The sequence below is a fragment of the Kwoniella bestiolae genome, chromosome 1 (genome assembly GCF_000512585.2).
Source record: "Kwoniella bestiolae CBS 10118 chromosome 1, complete sequence".
Taxonomy (NCBI): domain Eukaryota; kingdom Fungi; phylum Basidiomycota; class Tremellomycetes; order Tremellales; family Cryptococcaceae; genus Kwoniella; species Kwoniella bestiolae.
In genome coordinates this window covers 5,224,424-5,242,242 of record NC_089241.1, presented here as the reverse complement: position 1 = coordinate 5,242,242, position 17,819 = coordinate 5,224,424, and the positions used below count along the sequence as shown (strand labels likewise).

The following is a 17,819-nucleotide window of genomic DNA, read 5'->3' as shown; positions in this document are numbered from 1 at the left end:
GTCCGCTTTCCTCAATGCTCACTCTGATAGGTCGAAGTGCTGATGCTACCTGGAAAGCACGATGGCTGAGACCGCTCCTCCGTCAGCGGAGGAGAAACCATCCAGCTCTTCATCTTTCAAACAGATACGCTCCAGCTCATGGCTCCGCAATCTCTCTCGGTGGAATCTCGCAGTCCTCCTCTTACTCTACATCACCTCACTCCACATAATAGGTCTATATATATTCACCAAAGGATTCCTCCTCACCCGACTCACTATCCCCCACATTTCACCTTCATATACACCATCTAACGCTGCACCCATCCCAGCGACTCATTCCAAAGCTGTCATCCTGGTTATAGACGCACTACGAACGGATTTCGTCTCCCCTCATTACCCTTCTCCCAAATCACCATATCATCATGGTATCCTCACTTTACCTTCTGAATTATCAGCCTCTCAACCTGATCACTCGCTCATATTCAACGCATTCTCAGACCCACCCACTGCCACCATGCAGCGAATCAAGGGAATCACTACAGGCTCCTTGCCCACCTTCATCGACATCAGTTCAAACTTTGCTTCTACCGCTATAGAAGAGGATTCGTTGATCAGACAGCTACTAAATGCAAACAAAAGTATAGGATTCATGGGAGACGATACTTGGGTGAACCTCTTCCCCGACTCGTTCAACCTTTCTCATCCGTACGATTCATTCAATGTCGAAGATCTGCACACCGTCGACGAAGGGGTGATAGAACATATCTTCCCATATCTCCAACCTTCCAATCAAACCAAGTGGGACGTCTTGATAGGTCATTTCCTAGGTGTGGATCATGTAGGACACAGAGTCGGGCCAAACGTAGAGACCATGAAGACCAAGTTGACCCAGATGGATCAAGTGTTGAGACAAATTGTCGATCTGATAGATGATGATACTTTGTTAGTACTTTTAGGAGACCACGGGATGGACGATAAAGGGAATCATGGGGGAGACTCGGAATTGGAAACCTCATCTGCCATGTGGTTATACTCAAAGTCTAAACCTCTAACAACAACAGCGATAGAAGCAGGTATAACCACTTCCTATACTTTCCCGGGTTCCCAAAAATCACTACGACACATCAACCAGATTGATCTGGTACCTACCTTGTCGCTCCTTCTCGGTTTACCGATCCCGTTCAACAACCTTGGTTCCGTCATACCAGAGTGCTTTTCAAATGACCTATCAACGCTAGAAGCTGCTACAAGAGCAAACGCAGAGCAGATTGATCGATACCTGGAGGCATATGGCGATGAATCTCTCAGAGCGGCTTTGCAAGGTTCATGGAATAAAGCGAGAGCTAGTTTGGATCATATCGTCTCAGACGGAAGCCCTGAAACAGACGTTGACGCTACGGCGCCCAGTGGCGTGGGTAAAGTAGCAGACTGGATTAGGAAAGGTAAAGAAGTCTCAAAGCGCCTAGCCGGCTCCGAACAAACAATTCAAGCTCAGAGAGAGTCTATCAGACATCATCAATATTACTCCTTATCGGCTCTCAAACATCTCAGAGCGTTGTGGGCTCAGTTCTCCCTCCCGCTGATCCTTGTTGGCGCATTGATCTTGGGCCTGAGTGCTTTGACTCTTATCGCTCTGTACGTCGGGGTCAGGAACAACAGTATCAACTGGGATGTATACGCTCGACTCGCATTGGAAACATCTTTCACTGCGGCCGGTATAATCGGATCCATCGTCGGTACATTAGCAGGTATCTACACCGCTCAACCCTCAACAGCTATCAAAGTATTCATCATCACCTCTGCGATCGTATCCGAACTAGTCATCATCTTCCCGCTCTTCCTCAAGGTATCATTACCTCAAACATTCTCCATCAACCGATATATCGGTCCGTTACTTCTCTTCGCTCATTCGATCTCGTTCGCCTCCAATTCATTTATCATGTGGGAAGATCGAATGGTCCTGTTTTTCCTCACTACCATCCCTATCATCTACCTTCTCAAGGCTCTATCAGCTCCGACGGCAGATATGCGAATCAAGATCATCGGTCTATCATTAGCCTATGCAATTATCACGAGATTGGTCGGAGCAGTGACAGTCTGCAGGGAAGAACAACAACCGTACTGCAGAGTAACATTCTACTCCGGTAATACACCTGTATCAGCCAGATGGGTCGTATTCGCAATCATCCCCTTGGCATTGCAACTCCCACGAGCAATCGGTATAACTCTCAGTCGATCAAAATCTCTCGCTGGATCTGCACCCTTCTTCCTCGGATACTTGTGGCGAGGTATCCTACTCTTAAATGCGAGTTACTGGGTATTAGAATACCTAGAACACCACTCGGATTCCATAGGATTGACCAACGCAGCCATAAGCACCGCGGGTTTCTTGAAAATTTGGTTGGCAAGGGTATCAATCGGTATCAACCTGGGTGCTCTTCCCTACATATGGTTCATCTCGCCCCTGTGCATATCAGTACAGAAGAAGGTGGATCAGTCGACCGGAGAGAATCAAGTGGAAGTACTAGGCTTTGCCAATTCGTACGGATCGACCTACATCCTATTCTACATTATCCCATTCACTCTCGTTCATCTGACGAACCAGCCGATGGGTCAATTAGTCCTATCGGGCCTGCTGGTGGGGTTATTGGTATATCTTGAATTGGTCGATACGCGAAGAGACGCCATAATCTTACAACAATCTTTCAACGCCAACGCCGCTGGTGGAGGCGGACCGGGTAATTTCGATGGAACGTTGGATACCTCCTCTTCGATCGTGCGACCCTCTTTCACCGACCTCATACCGCTTGTGCTCGGTGGGTTCCTGGGATTCTACTCAACAGGCCATCAAGCGGTATTATCGTCCATCCAGTGGAAATCTGCCTTTATAGGATTCAAAGTGGTCACCTACCCTATATCTCCCATACTAGTGATAATAAACACATGGGGGACGTTCTTCCTGTCGGCTCTGGGCATTCCTCTACTGGCATTATGGAATATCTCACCTGTACCTTCAGGGAACCAAGGGACCAGCAACAGACCGATCCTTACGCACACATTACAGTTGATCCTTGGTTTCATGCTCTACCATACGATCATTACTTTCTCCAGTGCCATCACCTCGGCGTGGCTCAGGAGACATCTAATGGTTTGGAAAGTCTTTGCTCCTAGGTTTATGCTTTCTGGAGTGACGCTTTTGGTGGTTGACCTGGGATGTCTGGTGGCGCTCTTGGTGGGTGTCAGAGTTACTGGGTGGAAAGTGAAGAGGACGTTTGGGTGTGAGAGCGTCTAGTTACGATGTAGATGAATTAGGAATGGATTTCCTGAATGAAGAACGCAACAGAGCATGGGACGAGTCAGTCGGATAGGCGTGTAGAAGGAAGAAGGCAGAAGAAACATAGAATAGATTGGTCTGAATATGACAGATCATCGCGCTCATGACACCTATATAACCAATATAGACCAATGCATTGCATAGATTAGATACACATCAAATCGTATAATCATTAAAGCGAGTAAAAATATTAAATCTATTGCACAAATATATCCTGATCCTCATCCTCCGAGCAAGAAGAAAAAGAATAGAAAGCAGGTTTATGACCCTAAGTATGTATATACAATCATATCGTCTCTAACTCTCTTCGCCATAGCAACACCAGTTCACCTCTCTTTCCTCTTGATAAGTCATTGACTATATACACTCCAATACGCCTCACCTAATGTTTCCCATGCTTCTTTTTCTTCTTCGCCAATTTCTTATCATCCTTTCCCCCATGGGTACTAACCTTCCTCTCTCTTTGCTGCGTCCCTTCTCCTTCTCCTAACCCACCCACAAGCGGCGTGCGTTCATCCGCCTCGTTCTCATTATTGCCAGAGATGGTAGGTAAGTCCTCCGAAGCGGGCGATCTCAACCCACTAGGTGACCTGGTCAACCCCTGGTCCGAAATACGCCTTACGAAGCCTTTGATGGAACTCAGCCTCTTACGTCGCTTATCACCTTTATCCTTATCACCCGAGGGTGTTTGAGAAGTTTCCGATTTGGAGGGTGATGATCCCTCTGCACCGCCAGTAGAGGATAACGCAGAGGCGATAGAGGGTGAGGCAGACATTGTTGACCATCTTTTGGTGTTTACTGGTTTAGAAGCGGATGAGGGGAATGCCACGGAAGCTGGTTTGGGCGATTCAGTAGGAAAGGCTTTACCGGGAGAGGAAGAAGCTTCAGTGGACTTTCGAGGTGAATCGAGTGAGATTGAGACGGAGCCTTCTTTCCTGGTAGAGGGAGGAGATGGAGGGAAGGGGACTGAAGGGGTTTCGGGCGAGGCAGTAGTGGGAGCAGGAGCAGGTTTGGGAGTTTCACTGGCTTCTTCTGGCTCTACCTTGGCGGGTGTACTGGTTGCGATGGGATCTTGGATTTCTACGACGGAGGCAGGTCCGGTAGCTGCACTGGTAGGTTCGACTTCGTGAGGAGTGGATTCTCGTTTATCTTGATTCTCCTCGGCGGGTTGAGCTACAAGAAGTTGTCCAGCGGGAGCAGCAGTCGATTCGTCGGAAGGAGATTTGACAGCATCAGCGAAAGACACGTTCTCAGGGTTGTCGACAATCGGAGGCGGAGGTGGGCTTTCGACAGTAAGTCCTTCTGCGGGTTTATCATCAGTCTTATCTTCAAGATCGATCAAAGCGGGAGACTCGTCGGTAGCGGCAACGGGAGTAGCGAAAGAAGAAGATCCGCCTGTTGCCGGCTCTTGTGTAGCCTGATCGGGTTTGTCGTTGTTGTCGTTATCATCATCCTTGTCGTCTTTAGTATGGGTTGACTTCTTAGGATGAGCATGCGCATATCGAAGATCGTCGGCCGTAGGAAGGGTATCAGCGACTTTGGCGAGATCGTCGTCGTCGAGCAATTCAGCTTCGGTGTAGATTTGTCGTTTCCACCTATGCAGGAAAGGGTAAACGATCACTATTATTAAAAGATCCCAAGGTGGAAAGATCAGCGAGTTCAACCAACTCACATTCTAGCAAATGTACCGTCCTGCTTGCCGATCAGTTCGTTGTAAGTTCCAATCTCAATCAGCTGTCCCTCTTTCATTACGGCTATCTTATCAGAATTGATGATGGTCGATAGTCGATGAGCGATGGAGAGTGAGCTTTTCCCTTTTGACTGGAAGCAGAGAATACGAGATGAGCCCAAGATCACCGTATCCTGACGAATAGGCATCATCAAGACTTACCAAAGCAGCCAAGGACTTTTGTATCTCTCGTTCAGTCTCGGTATCAAGCGCAGAAGTAGCTTCGTCGAGGACCTGCGTATGACGGATGAGATCAGTCATGTCTCCTGTCCTGTGATCCGCCCAACAATCGAGATCTAGGAGAAGGGGAGGAAGGGAAGTACGAGCAGAGGGGGAGCGGGACAGAGGGATAGGAGGGTGGGGGAAAGAGGGAGATAGAGAAAAGGGGGAAAGGGAAGAGCGAACGAGAGGGGAAAGAGCGATGACCCACCAAAATAGCCGGATTCTTCAAAAACATCCTCGCCAGACTAACTCTCTGCTTCTCCCCACCAGACAACCTCTTCCCCCGTTCTCCAACAAGGGTATCATACCCCTCATCAAAGGTCATGATCTTATCGTGTATCCTCCCTCTCATAGCAGCAGCGATCACCTCTTCGTCCTCCGCACCGGGTTTCCCATAAGCTATATTCGCTCCGATCGTGTCGTTCCATAATACGCTATCCTGGGGTACAATCCCGATAGCGTTTCGAAGGGATGATTGTGTCACCTTTGATATATCTTGATGATCAATTAGGATCCTTCCTTCAGTTACTTCGTAGAACCTGTATATCAATTTGAGGATTGTCGATTTGCCCGATCCCGTCTCTCCTACCAATGCCATCGATTCCCCTTTACCCAATTTGAAAGAGACGTTTTTCAACGCTTGTACTTTATCGTCATACGTGAATGATACATTGTCGAATTCGATCGTACCGTCTGTCAAGACCAGTTCAGTCGCATCGGGAGAATCCTTGATCTCGGTAGTTTCAGCCAAGAGCTTCAACATCTTCTCAGAATCGGTGATGTTCGTGTTGATCGATCGGTAAAGGCTCGAAAGTTGGTTCAAGGGGGTGGTGAAGGCTCCATAGTATTGAATGAAGATAACGAATAACGCCGCATCGCCAATACCCCGCATGATGTTCCATGAGAGGAGGATCGCACCGGATGCGAAACCCAGTGTAAGGAGTAGAGATTGGATCGCATAGATGGCTTGATATCCCATATCCCATTGCCATTCCACTCTCTGGAGATCGTTAACGGCCTCGGTAAACCTCTCCACCTCTCTCGTTTCTCCCGTGAAGTATTTCACACTTTCCCAATTGGTCAGAACATCCGACACAACCCCACGTTGCTGCACGTCCTTGTCGACGTACTCTTGTCTGATGTATTTTCGGAATTTCGTGGAATAGTAGGTGAAGCATAGATAAGGGATCATGAAGAGTAATACCGTGAAAGTGATGATGGGACCGAACAACCACATGAAGACGGAGAAACCAATAGCGATATCTGCGAAAGTGGGGATCACGCTGAATAATACTGTTCTAAACAGGTTGTTGACCGCCGATCCTCGTTCGATGATCCTCATTACTTCGCCGGTATTTCGTTTGGTGTGATACGCCAAGGACAGATCCAAGATATGGTTGAAGCAGAGCATCTGCATTTCACGGTCGGTATATTGAACGATCGGTAACCAGAATGCCTGTTGGAGTGCACTGAGCGTACCATAGGCATTTAACAATCGTAGACTTAAATAGATGAAGAGCCATTTCCAAATGTCGTATTGGTTTCTTTCCGTCAACGCCCTGATCAAGAATCCCATCGAGATAGGCGACAGGGGTGTGAGAACTCGGTCGACGAGGATCGTGACACCAGTCATGGCGGCGAAGAATTGGAGTTTAAGACTTTTCGCAGGCCACAATCTGGGTATGAGAGTTTTGAATTTCGGCCAAATTTCGCGAAGACTCAGTTCATCTTTCTTTTCTTCCTTTTTCTTGACACCTAATTTCTTGGTGATTTTGATCTTGTTGGCTTGGGCTACTGCTGCGGCTAGAGCGGTGGTGCTGTTATCATTGGTATTCGAGGTATCTTCACCAGCACCAGGGACGGGTGTTGACGGTGCGCCAGTCGTGGTGGTAGCAGTCTTGGTAGGATCCTGAGAATCGCTATCGAAAGTACCATATTCGGTGGACGATTGGTCCATCCTTCCATCAACGGCTGATTCGGAGAGAAGACCGGTACGTTCATCGGCTGGTTCGTATGTTACTCGTGGGGAGAGCAAAGCGACGATCAGGATGGGTAAGCCGAGTAATCGCGAGGAGGAGGGGACGAGGGAAAGGATAGTGAAGATCTTGTCGTATCCGTCTATGGGGTCAATAAGAATATCACATCAGCTGATTGATCGACGGATTCTCGATATATATAGATGACTTACGAGTATGTACTTCCCTCAGAACCAATCCCACGAGATTAGGAATTTCCAGCCCAAAAGCAAGAGTGGCGAGAGTGACCAAAGCGTTAGACTGCCATTTCTCTCTCCACCATACTCCCGCGAGGGCTAAACCATATACAATCAATTGACCAAGTGTATAAATCACCTCTCCGGCTAGGCTCGCTCCCTTGAGGTATTCGGGGATGTTTGACGGTTGATCGCCATTCCTTGTTCGTTCAGTGACCAGATCGGAGACGAGGATGATGATATCGCCGAAAGCAAGTAGGGATAAGAGGAGAAGACATGTTGAGATGGTTGATTTACGCGGGGTGATTCGCTGGACGGTTATGGGTCGGATACCCTCGATGGGTTCTATGGGTTTTGGTTTGGGAAGGAGAACAAAGATGAGTGGGATGAAGAGGATGGGGGGAATGATATAGTGTAATGGGGTGAGGAAGGGGGCTGGCGTGGTCATCTTGAAGAGATTGACCTGATCACCAGGGGAGGATAGGCCGATCAAGAGAGGGTCGATATCGATGGACTCTGCCAAGGAGGAGAAGTGTCTCGTCAGCTATGAAAAGGTGGGTTAGCTGATGAAAACGGAAAAAAAAGAACAGGTGGAATATTTAAAAACCACTCACATAACAGGTCGACTCTGTGTTATCACCAAAAAAGACAGCAGGCGATCAAAGCTTCAACAATGTCGAACCATGCACTAGATAGTGGGTTTTGAGTTCACGAAAGGTGTACTTGTACGTATCAAAATTCACTCTTGTTCAGCATTGAGCGAGGGCCCTTGCCATGAGGATATAGAGTGGCAAAGACCACCAGTGTCTGAGCTGAGCTGAGTTTCAAGTCGAAGTGGTGTAGCGCTGCGATGATAGCGAGAGACAAACTATCGCAATACAAACAGCGATGAAAGGAAGTTTTTGTGTCTACTCCATCAATCGGATTTGTTGATTGTTGATTGATGAAGGGTGATAGTGATGATCCAACCAGACACGGTGTGATGACCTCACCTCATGAACACGCCGACAACGTGTCTTCAATATCTTGTTTGTTGATCCTCTCTCAACGAGGCATTGATGTTGAAGGATCAAATGAGACAGCGCTAAAGACTTGTAGGTAGTAGTTTTTGATCCGACCGAACATGCAACATGCACATGCGCGTCACTTTTCATGCGGAGCCCCACGCCCATCCCACCAAAGTGTTTTCAAAGGGGTATCCAGCTGTGATTATCGATAACACAGTAAGATGCCTAGGCTGCAGACAATGATATGATTGGATTGGATCAGATTGGACAAGACCGTATTGGAGTAGATCGGTGTGGGTTGGATCTACTGTCTACAAGGACATGGCAGAACCAGAGCAAGGAGGCAAGTATCTTCCATAATTATCATACTATCAACTACTTCATTCATAAGGAATTAAAATCAATCAACGGTCAGGAAAAAAAGAAGTAAAAGTAAAAGATTGAATAAGACATCTTGTGAGTGTACTGGGAACAAGCATAAGGAGGAAGAGCGAAAAAGGAATCAGGCGAAACGACACGTCCTCTTTAGCCACCATTCAGCACATCAATTAATGTATCATCCTAAACTCATTCACAACCGCGTAAAAACAAGATAACGAAAAGACTATTTCTTGGTACCAAAGTAGATACCGAGCACCAAAGCGAGGATGGCGATGATGAGGACTATCACAAAACGATCATCAGTGAATGCACGTGATCATTGTGTACAACAAGGGTAGATGAGATTGAGTACCCACCACAGATCCAGAAACAGATCCACTTCTTCCTTCTGGCCTTTCTGGCGTGATCGACAGCTTTGGAAGTCTGATCGTAACTGGGTTGGAATTAAAATAGTTAATAAGGTACTTTCAGCATGAAGACGGAGACGTTCCTCATCTACTCTCTCGCCATTGCGAATCTTGGTATCTCAATGGTTCCTTGCCGTACACCCAAGAATACCACTCACCCAGCTTTGATATCCGTATCAACGCCCTGAGCCTGAGTCTCAACATTGACGATAGTCTCATCTTGTTGCTCCACCAACATGGCCATCTCGTTGAACATTTGAGCGAGCTCCGTGATGGTCTTTTCGATCTTTTGAATCTCGGCGTGTCGTTCTTGCACTTCTCGGTAGGCGTTTCGAGCGTCCCCGTAGCGGTTCGAGTTGAGGAGCTGGAGTCAAGCTATCAGCACGGGTTGAAGGAGAGAAATGACAAAGATGTTTCTAAATAGGAGTAGGGGTTATGTGGAGAGGGGTACACAGGTTGCGAGAAGAAGACGAATTCGCCCATCTCCTACGCGACATTCCTGAGATGTAGTCTCATCGCCCCCCATTCTCAACCAAACAAAGAAAACCACTCACAGCCTGAGAGAAGATCTGCGGATTATCACTCTCCGTGACCTGTCTTACCTCCTCCTCGGTCGCATTGGGATTAACGATCCTATATTGTCTCTCCGCCCTATCCTTAACCTTTTTCCTAAACTCCTTCTCAACAACTTGATGCTCTTGCAACAAAGATTGGAATCTGGTTTTCACACCTTCCGCTTGAGTCTTCTGGGCTTTATCGCCCTTGGCGAGTTTGTACAATGTTTTGATGGCGTTTTTACATTCTTCTCGTTTTTCTCGGGCGGCGTCGTTGAGTTGGGAGACGTAGGATCGCGAATTTGGGTCGGTGGAGGTCTACGCGAGGGAAGGAGGTGGGTCAACATATGTCATTGCTAGGGGGTAGAACTGGTGATCCCGTGATGACCAAAGCGTGGAAGGGGAATAGTCATACTGAACGTAAAGACTCACCAAACTAGCTTGATGAGCCTGTCTAACCTGCCCAATCTGATCTTGCAACTGTCCCAACAAAGCATTAGTATTCGACAATTCCGACCAGAAATCCCCTCCCCCAGGTGCTCCTCCAGGCGCGCCTACACCTCCCATAGCATATTGTTCCTGTTGACCATAAGCCCCGCCATAAGGATTCCCCGCCTGAGCCTGCTGCGCCCCGGCGTGATGACCGTACTGCGCGTATTGGCCTGGTTGAGCGCCTGGTAGGGAGTTGTTGCCTTGTTGAGCGTAGGGGTTTGGCGCTCTTGACGGAGCGATCACGCCGTTAGTGGGTGGATAGGTGGGTTGAGGGGTGGGTTGATCACTGAGTCGTCTGTTAGTTATGTGTGTACATAAGTGATAGATCCTTGAAGATAGGACGGTGGGGAGGGGAGAGCAAAAGAGGCTTACCCGTATTGTCGGTTCTGGATTGGAGAAATAAATCAAAAGTCAGCGCTTGGTCCCTCTCCGTGTTGGACTGTCTTTTGCTTTGTTTTCATACTCCGCTACACCGTCTCGTCGAGTATAGTCGCAACCACTACCATCTGCGAGGATACAAGAATGAAGAGACGCAGCACTCACAACGTTTCCAAGTCGATCTCTAGCCATTTTGATTTACTGTATCTTGTCTGTCCAACAGGTGAAAAGAAGAGAAGAGAGAAAGAGAGAAATGGTATATGTCGGTCCAGCCGCAGAGATTTGTGTATGTATGAGTACGAGAGGGAAGACCGATAAGCCGAGAGAGGAATGTATAAGAGATCTAAAGTTGAGAGTAGTAGCTGTGACTTTGATTATTTGATTTGATGTACGATTGTTCTTGTTCGATGAAACAGCGGTTGAGAGAGAGAAGAGGCTTGGTTGGGATGTGATGTGAGAAAGGGGCTGGGCTGTTGGATTGATGTCTCGGTTACGTTTGTGTTGTTTCGTGGTCTCTAGTTGACTTTGACTTGGCTTTGAGGTGATGGTGTTTATATGTAAGGAAGGTGTGGATATGGATGATGCCAATGCTGCTCACTAAGAGTTCATAAAAGGATGAACCGGGGAGGTCAACTGGGATGATGAGCGGTGAACGATGAATGGAGCTATGAGCTACAGTGCAATGGCAGTGCGACGTCTTTCGGTGAGCGAGAATACTAGTGGTACGGTGCAGTGCATGACCCATAACAACGATAACGCGTGTCAGGAGAGAAGGGACTAAAGGTATCCGCGGTGGTGTCATTACGAATTCCCCCTCCCCTTTTTATTTCATTTTTACCCTGATTCAACCTGTTACTTACTACTCATACAGTTATGTGGCACGTTTAAAACCATGCTACTGAAAATGCACCGCGTCATTTCCTGAATCTCTCATTCTGGCACATGAGGCTCTCTCTACTCAACTCATCTTGCATCGCTACAAAATATGGTATCATGACATGTACACGACGGACACCGTTCAGACCCAGTTTCGGATCTCTACGACACATGCAGTTGAGAAGCACGATCAAGTGTGGAAGATGCAGTCTAGTCAAGGTCAACTTTCGGATGTCCTAGCCATGTAACCTGAAACAATGCCACATCTTACACCAATAGCCAACCTCCACTTTAAGGCTTCACAAATGACGAACAATCGAGAGTCAGACAACTTAGTCACTGACACTGAACATTATGTGCTTGCCAAACGTACTCTTCATACCTAACATATGGCATCAGTGCTTGCTCGCTCCTCCGATATCGTCAGAATGGGCAATCCATCCGTCAACGTAAAACCTCTAGCGCTGATCAAGAGAGTATGGGAGAGGATAGCTCCCTTGCGTCTCGCAGAGACAAGTTGGGATAATGTGGGTTCCGTTCTCACCAGTTGCGGATGAGTGGTCGTGCTGATAGAGATATGTTTGAGATAGGTTGGTCCAATGATTGGTATGTCCGCTATCACATCAACTCTACTAAAAATCATCTACTAATCTGCACACAATACGATTGCAGAGGCACCCTACCCCAACCCGAATCATCGTCAAGTGCTCCTAACAATCGAGTAAGTTGCTTCTCCGAAAAGGAGACGCATACACGTTCCAGAGTCAGATCCTGATCGAATAACTACTTTGTCGAACAGCCTCACCCCCTCCGTAGCAGCCGAAGCCCTCTCCCTGCCCTCCGCCTCCCTCATCGTATCCTACCACCCACCCATCTTCCGAGGCCTCAAATCCATGACCCTACAAGACCCGCTCCAAGCGTCTCTCCTCAAATTATCAGCAAAAGGCATAAGCGTCTTCTCGCCGCATACGAGTTTGGACGCTACCCCGAATGGTATAAACAATTGGTAGGTGTCATGCCCACATCCCATATCCCATATGCGTAACCTCACACTGGCGAGTTGATGTATTAAACCTGTTCCTTTGATATAGGCTTATACGACCCTTCCTCTCCATCTCATCGTCCAACTCACCCATCACGACCTCAGAGCAGATCGAAGGGTTCGAAGGCGCAGGTATGGGACGGATCGTCAATCTGTCGGTACCGCTGGATGTAAGGCAGGTGGTGAGGATGGTTAAAGAACATCTGGATTTGGATCATGGTGGGTTGTTCATTCTTACCACATTTGACATCTGATGAATCGACGCTCGACGGCACTGGCATTCGTCTGACATGGGGTATAAGGTTATCGCTTATTCTTGTCTTCTCTGTACAGTACAACTCGCTACGCCTGAACTTGAGAGACCTATCACCTCGATTGCTGTCTGCGCTGGATCAGGTGAGTAAACTCGACCTCGCAGCTCAGCTTAATGGCAGTAACAGTGATCCAAACGCTGATACCTGCTCTAATCTACCAAGGCGCAAGTCTCTTCAAAGGCGTCAAAGCGGACCTGTACCTCACAGGCGAGATGTCCCATGTGAGTCTATTCAGTAGAAATATGTATAAACGTCGAATCTCAGGCTAATCTCCCTTCCCTTCCCTTGCCAGCACGAGGTCCTCGCCGCGATCCACTCTGGAACATCCGTCATCCTAACCAACCATACCAACACTGAACGTCCCTACCTCTCTCAAGTGTTGAAACCATGGTTGGAGAAAGAGCTCAACGCCGAGACGGACCTGCACGATGAGTCCCCCAACGGGCAGTGGGAGGTATTGGTGTCCAGGGCTGATAGGGATCCTCTGAGGGTGGTGTAGGATTGAAGAGGGACGTTATACATGTACTTGCACATGCGCAGAACTAAAACAACATCATGGAGATGGTTGATAACTTTGCGACTCGCTTTGGCTTCTGACTGATCACCCATACTGCCTTGCGTATGATATCTGCCGTTAATCGAGTTTGATCTTCGAGGCCCACTCAACCTGTTCGCTTGTATGAATCCGAATCGAGATGATAAGTTTACATCTCTGACATGGCATATATAGATATAATACTTCTTCCTTCTTTCTTCACCTCCTTCTTTCAACCCTCACCAACCTCCCATCAAGGGATCACATCATCCTCCGTCCAGCGTAAGGCGGGTATATAGCTGTACACCTTCGCCCGCTCAACGGTGCTCCCTCTTCCCTATCGAGCCCTTATGATTATATACGACATATAGAGCTCCCTAATTGTTCTCTACATCTACAACAATATTCTATACTCTTCGTTTCCTCAAAGTGGAATGTATACACAACAATTGGACTGAGATGTGATATCAGATCTGAAAGATAGAGGGTAGAGGGTGGATGATTATCCGGGTCAAGCGGGTGATGATTTGTTTGATCGGATGTATCTATTCGATATGTCACTGTTGACCTGGGAAACCATTTTGTGCGGCAGGTTGAGGGTACACCATAGTCCCAGTCGTGTATGACATTCTACAGAAGCGCAATCATCAGCTACCAACTCCATACTCGTGTGAGCTACACCACTCACCCCTGCTGGTTAATCATAGCCACGGGCTGTCCATTCGCCTGATCGGGGAAATCAAACGGTATGAACCCCGCCTGAGCGTACATCGCGGTGGTATCATTGAGCGGTAACAAATGAGGGACCACCTGGATCGTAAACGTAGTCTCGAGGGTGGTCTGGTTCCCTGATCCATCAACAAACTCGGCAATCACCGTAATAGGTAATGGACCGGTGGGTTGGTCGGGCAATCCAACTAGTTTGGTGGATTCTTCCCACCTCAACCAGGAGGGTAAGCCGCCAGGAGGGGAGTGGAAGGAAGGTTTGATAGTGTCTGACGCTGCTTGCGGGTCCCATATTCTAGGCTCCCATTCGTATTTTTGGTTGACAAGGCTGTATCATAGAGGAGTATCAGCAGAAATGGTCAAGGGGTCATTACTTAGGTGAGATCATAAGAGATCATCGTCATTTGGGGGTTGGTGCCAACTCACGCAAACGAATTAGGTTGCCCAATGATTCTCCTCTTGAACGGTCTAAACACCCATCCGCCACCTGGCAGCTTCTTCGCATCGACATTCCAGATATGATTCCCCTTTGATTTGGCCTTCTTCCCATCGGGATTGAACCGCGAAATCAAGTCTTGTTTCCAAAGGTACGTCTTGATCTTTTTCACTGACATTGTTTCTTCGCTGATTCCACGGTGTTGCAACTATGAGCGGTGATACAGTCAGTACGGAACGTCGCGGAACGAAGAGGATCCTTGCTCACCTCCTCAGTGAACGCATTGGTAAACGCCTGGATACGGAACTTGAATGGTCGATAGTCGGTAGACTCGTCGAGTCGTTGCATCTTCTTGGGCATGAGCACTTGGTGCAACTTCTCTCCTTTACTATCACAGATGTCCACTGGAACGGCGGCAGACATCAGCTCACATACACACGCCATCTGACGAACATCACTCACAGTCTGAACAGACCCTGTTCAAGAACTCCTCAAAGATTTGGTCCATCTGCCTCCTTATATCCTCTGAGATGAGCGCGCCATTCAACAGATCCGCATTGGGTGGACCACCATCGCCTCCAGCCGAACTCCTCCTTCGCTTGTTCTTCCTCGGTCCTTCGTCTTCCGAGTCGTCCTCGTCCATATCCTCCGGTGATCCCTGCCTTGATTGCCAAGCGGAAGGAGGTAGACTAGTGGTCATCATAGGATGAGCCCATTGTTTATGCACCGATGTGCTTCTGTTTCTAGAGATCGGGAGACCATCCGCTCGCTCGCTCTGAGAAGGTCGTCGCTCCAGTACTACAGATTGCTGCTGAGGTGGTTGTACCGGTATGGAGAGGTTGACGGGTATTTGAAGAGGTGGCTGCGTGGACATGTCCATCTGGGGCATCATCTCACTGTTCCATGGCTGGGCTGGGATGGTATATCTAGGTGGACTGGGAGGTCGAGACGGAGGAATGGTGGCGAGAGGTGAAGATACGATCGGAGCATGTTGAGCACCTATCGCTGCGATGAATGATGGTGATGGGACGACAGGTGTACTCGGGGTCATGGTAGTTCCTTGCATCTGACTAGGAAGTTGATGTCCATTAGGGAAAGAGTGAGAGTGTACCAAAGGTGGAGCTTGCGCCTTGTTGCCATTCAGGAAATCTGCGGGTGTTGCTGGGGCCATCATCTTGTTAGGGTTTCCTCCCGCTAGTGGTGTGGCTGACACCGCTCGGTTTGCATTCACGCTAGATCCGTCCACTGGCAGGGAGGGTAATAAACCTTGTTGCATTGGCTGCATCGATTGCATTTGAGCGGGAACGGTGTTTGGTACGATAGGATTGGAATATGCTTGACTCATTCCCGGTGTCGATTGCACGGTCGGTGAGGTGGTGAAGTTGTTGACGGGCGATACGCTCTGTGAGTTTGGAGTGTTCAGATCTCTTGGCGTGGGTGCTGGTCCTACCCCCAATTCACTCGCGATTTCCAGCTGATGATTGATGTCTCCCAAGCTCGCCGACACGTCTACTTGTTCTCCTCGGAGCAGGGCGTCTTTGGCACTTTGAGCGGATATAACGATTCTGGAAGGAGAAGATCAGCCAAGTGACCACACGAGTGAAGCTGGAAAAAACACTCACTTATCCAACAGAGAAAGCTTATCTATCATCTCCATGGACAATTCAGGTGTCATAGACCCGACAGCTTGCTGCTGCTGCAGTTGACCCAGCGAGGATTTGCGGCTCAGTGTGGGTGGCTGTACAGCAGGCGTTGGCGTCGACACGTCTTCCATCAACACCTCTTGCACGCCGAGCCCTTGAGGTTGGGTTTGGACCGGGAAGAAGGAAGAGTTGTCGGTCTGAATCTGGGCAGGAGAAGCTGAGATGATTGGTGACGGTGCTAGAGGTGAGTGTATAGGCGATTGGATGTTTGTGAATGTGAGATGAGGGGGGATGGCTTGAGGAGGGATATTCTGGGTGAACGTGAAGACTGGTGATCCCGTTTGGTCGTAAGGGTAGAACGAACCACCACTGAACGTCGCTCCTCTCTGTCGTCCAGCTTGATGATTGCCAAAAGGTAGAGGGTAAACGCCTCTTACGGGACTGGAAGGCTGTGAAGCAGGTAATCTATGTGTAAGTTGTTGACCTTGAGGGACAAGAGGTATCTGGCCTGCTAATGACCCTTCTCCAGTTGAAGAGAACGAGCCATCCGGGAAGTGGAAATACTCTTGATCAAAATTGACGTTGTGTGACGAGGTGAACGAGTCGGTGAACGGAGCGCCGCTGGAAGCGAGGGATCCAGGAGATTGTATAGATGCGTTCTGAAAGGGGGTGGGTAGGGAACTAATATTGAGGGATAGGTTCTGCCGACGGAATGATCCGGATCTCGAAGAGCTTGATTCGCCTTCACCGGTATCAGAAGGGGGGAAGGTGTCCCCCCCAGTCTGTGAGTCGCTAGTGGAGGTTATCCTGAGGTACAGCGAGTCAGTGGGAGGCTTTTGGGGGAAAGAAGGATTGCACAAACTCACGTGGAGGGGGAGGGAGGTGAGCTGAAGGCGTTGAATGCCCAGGGATCCGCTCCTGTCTTGTGATCTCCTCCTCCTGACCCAGAAGGGTCGGTGTATTGTGGGTCTTGGGTGTACTGCGGTTGGAAGCCAGGTTGTGCCGGCGTGAACGGGGTGCTGAAGGTGGTACTGGTACCGGAGAGAAGGGGTGGTGGGAGAGGAGGTGTGGACGGCAGGGTGGCGAGAGTATTCGTCGAGGCTGGAGTGTCGTTGTTAGGTTGATGTTTTGGTTTGTGTGAGGAGGAGGAATAGTTAAGAAAGAGCGAGGTGATCGGGGAAGGAGGTGGGGGGTTCATCGAGAAGGGTATGTCAAGATTGGTAGGTGTCAGCGGGTGGTACCATAGTGGTCAAGAGAGGGTGAAGATGAAGAGAGCGGAAGAGGAAGAAGAGAGAGAGAAGAAACAAACGTGAGATGGTAAGAGGAAGTTGGTTAGGTCATGGTGCTATGGCCCGAAAGTGGATGATACGATACGATAGTGTAAGTCAATGACACGAGGAACATGACAATAATGAGACAGCGATACAGGGTGATTTCGGAATGGGATTAAAAGACGAGTAAGGTACGAGATTGATAGTTCATGAGGGATATACTGATATCCCCAATGGTAGGCAACGATGAGATGCGAACAGGGTCTGGACTAGATAAACAT

General features: G+C 48.6%; 5 protein-coding genes across 5 annotated transcripts; 2 read left to right on the top strand and 3 right to left on the bottom strand.

The window, feature by feature from the left end:
• Nucleotides 1–61: 61 nt before the first annotated feature.
• On the top strand, nucleotides 62–3,271 carry I302_101976 (uncharacterized protein; the record flags this gene model as incomplete). Its single annotated transcript, XM_019187356.1, has 1 exon — nucleotides 62–3,271. One exon carries the CDS (start codon nucleotides 62–64, stop codon nucleotides 3,269–3,271), a length of 3,210 nt encoding a protein of 1,069 aa, XP_019050234.1.
• Nucleotides 3,272–3,695: 424 nt separating this feature from the next.
• On the bottom strand, nucleotides 3,696–7,924 carry I302_101975 (uncharacterized protein; the record flags this gene model as incomplete). Its single annotated transcript, XM_019187355.1, has 5 exons — nucleotides 3,696–4,908; nucleotides 4,986–5,134; nucleotides 5,205–5,276; nucleotides 5,473–7,382; nucleotides 7,453–7,924. The coding sequence occupies 5 exons, from the start codon at nucleotides 7,922–7,924 to the stop codon at nucleotides 3,696–3,698; spliced, it is 3,816 nt and encodes a 1,271-aa protein (XP_019050233.1).
• Nucleotides 7,925–9,087: 1,163 nt separating this feature from the next.
• Nucleotides 9,088–10,887, bottom strand: I302_101974 (uncharacterized protein; the record flags this gene model as incomplete). The annotated part of the gene is made up of 7 exons (XM_065869397.1): nucleotides 9,088–9,146; nucleotides 9,221–9,297; nucleotides 9,430–9,635; nucleotides 9,826–10,143; nucleotides 10,258–10,612; nucleotides 10,690–10,703; nucleotides 10,861–10,887. The coding sequence occupies 7 exons, from the start codon at nucleotides 10,885–10,887 to the stop codon at nucleotides 9,088–9,090; spliced, it is 1,056 nt and encodes a 351-aa protein (XP_065725469.1).
• Nucleotides 10,888–11,999: 1,112 nt separating this feature from the next.
• On the top strand, nucleotides 12,000–13,426 carry I302_101973 (YbgI/family dinuclear metal center protein; the record flags this gene model as incomplete). Its single annotated transcript, XM_019187353.1, has 8 exons — nucleotides 12,000–12,098; nucleotides 12,162–12,177; nucleotides 12,244–12,292; nucleotides 12,371–12,577; nucleotides 12,663–12,832; nucleotides 12,947–13,009; nucleotides 13,090–13,148; nucleotides 13,220–13,426. The coding sequence occupies 8 exons, from the start codon at nucleotides 12,000–12,002 to the stop codon at nucleotides 13,424–13,426; spliced, it is 870 nt and encodes a 289-aa protein (XP_019050231.1).
• Nucleotides 13,427–14,019: 593 nt separating this feature from the next.
• I302_101972 (uncharacterized protein) lies at nucleotides 14,020–17,465 on the bottom strand (the record flags this gene model as incomplete). The annotated part of the gene is made up of 7 exons (XM_019187352.1): nucleotides 14,020–14,092; nucleotides 14,151–14,516; nucleotides 14,615–14,832; nucleotides 14,892–15,028; nucleotides 15,087–16,189; nucleotides 16,247–17,074; nucleotides 17,134–17,465. 7 exons carry the CDS (start codon nucleotides 17,463–17,465, stop codon nucleotides 14,020–14,022), a joined length of 3,057 nt encoding a protein of 1,018 aa, XP_019050230.1.
• Between the last annotated feature and the right edge of the window lie 354 nt (nucleotides 17,466–17,819).